At 34.3% G+C, this 8,149-nt stretch overlaps 1 protein-coding gene across 2 annotated transcripts; it reads right to left on the bottom strand.

Moving 5' to 3' along the window:
• Positions 1-8,149, bottom strand: LOC110450632. 2 transcript variants are annotated; one of them, XM_021498251.1, is made up of 8 exons: positions 7,181-8,149; positions 6,848-6,901; positions 5,439-5,576; positions 3,704-3,820; positions 2,661-2,813; positions 2,132-2,207; positions 1,186-1,296; positions 1-275 (listed from the first exon to the last, which is right to left on the bottom strand). In XM_021498251.1, exons 2-8 carry the CDS (start codon positions 6,897-6,899, stop codon positions 146-148), a joined length of 777 nt encoding a protein of 258 aa, XP_021353926.1. In that variant the 5' UTR covers positions 6,900-6,901; positions 7,181-8,149; the 3' UTR covers positions 1-145. The 2 variants fall into 2 exon arrangements, with proteins under 2 accessions (XP_021353926.1, XP_021353925.1); XM_021498250.1 differs by lacking the exon at positions 7,181-8,149 and adding an exon at positions 7,064-7,170.

Genomic DNA, 8,149 nt, shown 5'->3' with positions numbered 1-8,149 from the left:
TACCATTTACATATTATATTCTTCACAAATATTGCTGAATAACGAAATACGAACAGTTGAAGTCAGGACAGAATTGAATGTTTGCTAAATAGGAAACATATTCGATCCCTATCTAATGAAGTACGTCCTGGAGTGATACATCGTCTCAGACGTCGTGATCTACGTAGCCAGGCGGATATTGTATTTGGAAATTCGCAGGACAAACTGGTTTGGCACAGCACTTCCCGGGTGGAGTTTCTAAATGGCAGACACTAGGTAGTGTCCACGTGTAGCATCTGAAGTATAAAGAAAGAATATTCTTTTTGAAAATGGTGACTTAGATAAAATGTTTGACTGACACCACAACCTATTACGAGAAAATACTATTGTTTTCTTATCATACATTAGAAAACAAGCGATATTCCTATTTGGGGTGTTATTACTTAGATTACAATTGTAGCATACGGTAAACAGACAGGCATGGCGTGTGGAGTTTAACAGCCACGCATCTTCAAAAGGGAACGGAGTTTGAAAAAAACCCTTGATAGCTGAATATGTTTACAGTGTGAATCTGAGCAGTAAATCTATTACTTCACTGTTGTCACGTTAACTTTGCGTCACATTTGATGTTATATTTTAACACGAGAAATACCTATATCTCATGTGAATATGCACGAATGAATTATATATTGGAAGGTTTGCATAATATACAGAATACATATATGTTTCATAAAATACAAGATATCAGTTGGACAGATATAAAGACGCTGAGCATTAGCTAAAACTATTATGATCGTCTTTCCTTACCCTTGCTGAATTGTACTGAAGTGTTTCAAGACAATGATCATGTATTCTATATTGAACAAGTATTGTCTAGGAACTATAAAGTATAAAATAAGTGTACCAAACTAAATTCAAAGAATAATAATATTTCGTTAAGATTCGAAACAAAATCTTCAAATTCCTTTTATTTAGTTGGATGTATAGTTTTAAAATGTCACTTTAATTATTAATGTTACTAACTTCTAACACTTATGCCTTAACAATCTTTTGCAGTGAACCTGTCTTGATTAATATGAACAGGGACCGAATAATTTCATAGGAAGTTTAAGTATATAATCTTTTGCGTCATGGAAGTTTGTCGTCAAAGTAAGAATATTGCCAACATATAAGGCATTATGTTACTTGACTGCTATCTGTACTTACAAAGTTGAACACATATATCTTCCTCTGGTATCGTCCGTACAGGTACAGTTAAACTCACAACCGTCTTGCCAAGAGTCGTTTGTTTGATAAAACTGTCCTTTATAAAAACATCTGGCAGAAATGATACAAAAAAAAATGAAACAATTAAAAAGTAAAAACAAGTTAAGGACATACACTAACTGATATATGACACTAAAGAAGGAGCGGTTATCTCCCTTTAGATGCATTTGAAGTGGGTTAAATGTAGCTTCTGGTCATTTCAAACATATGTACTGCCCAGCATTAAGTGCAGAGGATAAGGCAGACGTGATATAAATGGTGTGAATATTGTTTTATGCTTATATCTGATATCTTGCAGTTTGTACATGGCTCAATACTTTTCGGTTTGAGTCAACAGAGTGAAAAATAAAGCCTTTCGGGTCTTTAATTAGAGCTTGTGTCTTCATCATCCCAAATTTTCTGCAGAAAATGTCACTAAACACTACATCACGAAAACTGATATCTTCATGTATGTTTCATGAAATACTAGATATCTGTACGACAGATATAAAGACGCTAATCAGTCGCTAAAGCTACGTAGTATCATCGTCTTTCCTTACCCTTGCTGAAATGTACTGAATTGTTTCAAGACAATGATCACGTTTTCTATATTGATAAAAAAAAAATGTCTGAGAAATTTAAAGTAAAAAATGGGTTTACCAATCTAAATTAACTGAATAAAAATATTTTTTTAGTTAAGATTGGAAACATCATCTTCCAATTCTTTATTTATCTGGATACATTAGTTAAAAATGTATTTTATTTAGTTTTCTTCAGAAAATATTACCGTCCAATTAAGGAGTTCAAAAAGAAAAGACATATGAAACAAGTAAATGATTGGTTGGTTGAACCAGGTGTCCAGTTAATTCTATATTCACTTAAGATTATCTCAGTATGAGCCCCTTACCTGTTTAATGTTCCGTTGGAGCCTGGTGGAAAGGTCCCAGTGTAAAAATACGCTGGTATGGTAGGTTTTGTTGTTGCTAGAGAAAAGATAATAAAAATAGTTAATCAAAGTATACTGTACAATATAGTTTCTCAATTCTCTGTCCGATACCAGCAGTATACTACTAGTAAACTAGAGATTTTAAGCACATAGCTGAGTGGCAACATCAATAGGGTTTAGTGTATCTGGAATACATTACGGTAGCCATTTTTCGAAATAATCCAATGAAAATAATTATGTAAATTAGTTTTCTAAAACATATCATGAAAACGTTTGGTCAAGTATATCTTTTAATAAATATGATAAATGTATTAATTTTGTATAGTTTTGTGTTAAACAGCGTATCAGAATTCCAAATGATAAACGACTGTGTATCACTCCTTGCCTATATTCTAAGTATTTTTATGCAATTAAGTTTATAACAGAACTCTTTAGAAAGGACTTTGTCAGTGTCCCTGTGTGATGTGAATTGTGATAGGGAGACTCTCACTGCAAAATCCACAAAATGAGGCACAATTTTGTCGGGCCCAGGTTTCGTATTGCTTGCAAGCATCCGGGCCATAGGAACTACAGTCCGTTACCTCGTCATGACAACCAGCCGTTGAGGGAGCTAATGGAGGATGGGTTGGTACCTTTATTGTTCCTATGTTCAAAGTAAAAATATATCCATGTAATCTTTTACAATAAAATAAATAGACACAGCGTTTCTCTGTTTCTTTTCTTCATGATTCACGTGAAAGGAATGTTTTCAAGAACTCACAACATAAAGATGTTTTTGATATTTGGGTGAAACAAATCAAGAGCATTAAGATTGAATAAGCAATGTTTTGTTCCCCTATATTTAGTTATAATTCAGTCAATAATTTTCATTTTTTTCTTATCACAAACGAATATTTACTTTTAATGGAAACTTTTTACTGGTTAAGCATATAAGTGTGCCAAAAAATGTATCAGTTTGACGGTGGCCTACGCGTCGATATATTTGGATCTTATAGTGTTCGGTACTGTCCATTGTCCCATCTCCCCTTCAGTAAAAGTGGCTGCGATGCGGCTGCCTTTTTTGACTTCTTTGAGTAAAGAAGGACATAATTCATTTTAAATACATTGATAAGTTGAGAGTATGACATTACTCCTCGGGCCACGTATAGATGGACTAGTCACTGAACTGTAGTTTCTCCTGCTTTCTAACGTGTCTGAACCAGGCAGGGTCCCCTAGGGCTTAACTAATCATTAAGTGATCCAAATTTCTTGCTGCCCCGACTCTAGCTTAACTCATTAAGTCTCGGAATGCTGTTATACCTATGCTTTGATGCTTATTCCAGTCCAATATATCTGTATGTTTAAATGTGAAACAGGGTGAATAACTCTTGCAACGTAAGTATGTTCTTGACGCATTAAAGTAAAATATTGGTAATTTTAATTTTGAATAATAGTTTATTCTAAGTCGCATGATAAGCCGATTTGCACTATGTCAAGCTACATGTAGGATCGCCAGAAAAGCCAACAATAACAGGGAGATGTTTATCAACCTACCACATATACCGCAATACCTGGCACAATTCTTGGTAGCCCAGGTAACGTACGGGGATTTACATGCGGCGGTACCATAGGTCTCACAGTTATGCAGTATATCCTTGCACGCGTTGTCACCTTGTCAAAAGGAAAAAAACGACGTCACGATACATTGTGGATCAGATCATAAACAGGCATCATTTCGTGAATGACATGATAAACAGGAAACTATATTTTATATATGGACTAAAATCTCGCTAATTACTATAATCACAAATACGGTTTACGGTTTTAGTCTTACTGGCACATTGATATATCATATATATATTATAACAATATCACTTTCAATGGATACATTGTTGAAATATATATGAAACGGAAGGCAATTATATACAACTATATGCAAAAGTATTATTATGAATATTGTAAACAATTAATTATTTCGCAACAATTATAGAAGAATTGTAATTATTTTATTGTTAACTATCTATAATTTAAAAAATAAAGTTCTTTCTGTTCAAATGTCTCCATCAGAATACGACAGCGGCTTTGTTATAAGAATTTTAGAAGGTATACATGTCGTGTATGAAATTGCATGAGCAACATATGTGTGTGTGTATTGTCTACTAAGGGATTCACCTTTGAACCCTTGCCATAGTTTCACGAATGTAGTTTAACTTTTTTCATCGGAGTTAAGAGAAACCTTAAATATACGATTGTTTTTCTTTTCACGCCAGTAATGCTTTCCTATGACTAATCTTCAGTTAAATTATACCGTGTCGCTAGCCTTAGCTCTTTCTTATCAGCAGGGCAAACTGGCATTTCTTATTTTCCATTCATAGGAAAAGTTAATAATTTTGCTTAAAATCACATTTATGACGTTAAACATGTCATAGAGATAAAAGAAACTAGAAAAAACGAATTTAATTCAATTTTCCTACGTGCCGCTAAGAATTCGATGATTTAAATAATGTCACGCATGTCCCAATGGGCTCTCTTCAAAAGGATAATATTTCATGTCAAATTTCGGCACGATTCCTCTGCTATAATGATCATGCATTTTTTGCTAATACTTCTTCATGAGTGAACTAGTAAGTCGTTCAGCATACCAAGAGACGTAATGGGTCATTATTAATGAAGATGAAGACATGTTTATTTTGACATAGTCGCCATTCGATATTTGGGTTCTACTTTCGTGACATTTCGTAAATTCGCTTATGCATCTTTATAACGTTAACATTGCTTAAAACCTGCGCCTGGTGAGAAAAGTAAAAATTAGAAAAAGGCTTCGCACGCTTATGCTTGATAAAGAGTTAAGTAATTCGATGTTTTAATCTTTTCATACCAAAATACTTAAGCTATTTATAAAATCTTTTTACCACAGTTTTTACAACAGATTGTGACACAGTTACTTTAAAAACAAATCCTTGCGTTAAGGAAAAATCGTGCAACTGCGATTTAACAATTATTTATGTCGTAAAAAAAATCTTGTTCGTCATCAATCTTTTCCCAGAGTTGTCATTCTTTACTGTTACCGAGTGTAAGGAACGGCAACTCTGGGTACAGATTGATTCGTCATGTACTAGACCCTGTTAGCACATGGAAAAAACGGTCCTGACAGGCCAATATTTTGTTAGAAATTGTTCGAGAGACCAATTTTGAACACTGGTCTAGTCAGAGTGAGACATTGGGTAGAAATTAGAGAAAGATCATCATTATTATAAGCTGTATAGTTCGTAATATAGTTTTTACTTACCACAGAAACTACAGAACTTGGCGCAATTTTTTCTGGCCCAACTTTGATAAGGGTGATCGCACACGACCTTACCATAAGACTGACAGTTGGGAAGAACGTCACCACATGTGGCTACTGTAGTATTTACCTCACCCGATGCTGGTACATAAACAGACAATGTAGAACATTGTTAAACATTTGTTGTTTCTTCCTCAAAAATGAAATGTATAAATATAATACAGATTAAAAATCGGCACTGAAATCGACAAATATAACAGGTTTAATTTCCAGGGAACAAATCAGCACTGCAACTAAGAGAATTAGAAGACTTTAGAATGGCTGTTATATTTCACTTCGGCGAAAATATATATTTCTGTATTTGAACTAAAATTAGAGCAGAAAAATCAACTGCAAAATGATAAATGAGGCCTAGTTATGCCATTTTCAGATAACTTAAAAGTGAATAAACAAAGGGTTTTGATTTTTCAGAAAGATAACTTTTGAACGAAATATGGGGTTCACAATCCCTAAATAACGAGGTAAACCTATTTCTCCATCCAAAATTATCTGAACTATGTTGATGAAAGAAAATAGGAGACTATCTCAGCGTGAACTAAACCGTTAGTCGAAATAACAACCAATGAAACAAGTTTTAAATATAGCCAAAATAAATAAGTCACATGATGGTAAGACTTGAGTGTTCCGGAGGGGTAAGCGTCTTTCGTTTCATGGACAACACCAGCCTAAATCTTTGTCAACTTCAAGCAATGTCATGCTCCCAGCGACAGAACAGGAGTAGGGACAACTCAAAACACAAACCAACAGATGAACACAATAAAGCATCGGTATACCTATCATTTAAATGAATACGTATTTCGCAATAAGCTTATGTTGGTGACCTTATAATCTGCCCATAGTCTTCATCAACCGGCATCTCCCGAAACCACGTGTTGTAAAATTGTCAATCTGCATTGACACCTAACACGGGAACCGCGATATTTGGAGCAAGCCAGTAAATATCAAATTTTCTTCGACATATTAACATTGTAAGCAGGTGTTACATTCAAGGAAATGTCCTGGATTTCAATTTCAAATGTACGATTGACGTAGTCAATAACGTTATTTAAAGACCACAAATCATTGATATATTTTAAATCGGTTAAGAGAGTAACACAGTTAGTTTCCATGGATATGCTAATAGGCTATTGATAAAAACGTGCAATCAGAGGCAACAACGACATTATCAACCGAAGGTCTATCATCATCACACAATCATTGTTGTTCACAAAATATACTACAAAATAGTTCACAACCAAATAAAATTCATTTAAAGTCTTACTATTAGTTGATATATTTGTAAAATGCACACGCCTTGACGTCACACTTGTCGTAATAATAGTTATGCGGGAAATCTGGAAAAATCAATATACCTTGGTAAACAGCAAACACCAAAAAGAATACGAATGCTGGGGAAATTGTCATATCTGAAAACGACAAGAATTAGTAATAAAACACCAGTTTCGATCATAAAGTGTATTACTCTGAACCTGCTAATGTAAATGACAAAAACAATACTATATCAATATGTAGATTACTACAACGTTTTCAAACAAGCTTGATCGAAATGAATTGAATGCATTACGCACCAAAAAATATACCAGACCCACAACTGCAGCAAGTAGGAAAACTGCTGGCCTATGTAAGCAATTTCTTTCTGACTTTGGTTCTGTCTTTTTTAAGTGCTCAACACAGAATGTACTTACTGACAGTATATCTTTCTGACGTAGTTCAGAAACAGGACTACGGTCACGCCGTCCAAATGACCGATATCTTGTAGTTACAACTTGAGATAAGATAAGCAGATGTCTCTGGCAGATACCACATTGTTATCTTATCCCTTGATTTTTATCTGACTCGGTTAGAGATTTGTTATTACATCAATTTGACTAGTCTTGAATTTTAAAATAATTATTGTCTGTTAAGTTTTGAGTTTTAATACTTTATTGTTCTGAATAATTTCTAGGTGTTTTACCATTTTTTTATTTGATAGTTTTGGATAGGTTTTCATTTTGATCTGACTAGTTTAAAGAATTGATATTGTTTTAGTATAGATCGTATGTAAAGGAAAGCAGTGTTTTTCTCATTTCGATGGATTGTGTGGATAATTTTATTGCGCCCGGTGCCATGTCTTTCGGAACAGTCCTGCTGCATGAAATCTGATGCATTTCGATCAAAGACACCACTCGTTATCTTGTTTTCTTCAATCACAGCACCTGGTGTAGGTCTGAAGCGTTTAGTAGGAAACTATATTCTTTTAAACCGCTCCAGATATGACAGATCTCTAAATCCCTTCTCTGGACAAGCTCCAACATATCTTTGCGTTTAGCCTTATATGGGTACCACACCATGTTTGCATATTCTCAATGAACTCTGACAATTATTCCTTTTTGGCGGGAAAGTGTGTTTATTCGTGTATGAAAATTTCATTGAATGACAGCGAACATTGAATTTGTCTTTTCAACAACCGTACTAATCAATCATACAATATTAGTGCGTGGTCTACATTATCTCCCAGGTGTCATTAGTGCGTGGTCTACATTATCTGCAAGGGATCATTATTGCTTGGTCTACATTATCTCCCAGAGATCACTCACATGGCATACCTCTTCTAGCGCGTCATTATTTTAGTAATATTATATTTGAGTGGTGTTTTTCAGAGATGCCTTTTGTTC

Source organism: Mizuhopecten yessoensis, unplaced genomic scaffold, assembly GCF_002113885.1.
Source record: "Mizuhopecten yessoensis strain PY_sf001 unplaced genomic scaffold, ASM211388v2 scaffold5391, whole genome shotgun sequence".
NCBI classification, from domain to species: Eukaryota; Metazoa; Mollusca; class Bivalvia; order Pectinida; family Pectinidae; genus Mizuhopecten; species Mizuhopecten yessoensis.
The sequence above is the reverse complement of the archived record's forward strand: the minus strand, read 5'-3'. Positions and strand labels throughout refer to the sequence as shown.

What these genes read in the sequence shown, in the direction of transcription:
- LOC110450632 (XM_021498251.1), bottom strand. Translation starts at nt 6,899, where the DNA reads ATGACAATTTCCCCAGCATTCGTATTCTTTTTGGTGTTTGCTGTTTAC. An exon ending in CAGGTATTGCGGTATATGTG is followed by an intron (nt 2,814 to 3,703) that starts GTAGGTTGATAA and finishes CTTTGAACATAG; the next exon opens with GAACAATAAAGGTACCAACC. An exon ending in AGATATATGTGTTCAACTTT is followed by an intron (nt 276 to 1,185) that starts GTAAGTACAGAT and finishes TTTATACTTCAG; the next exon opens with ATGCTACACGTGGACACTAC.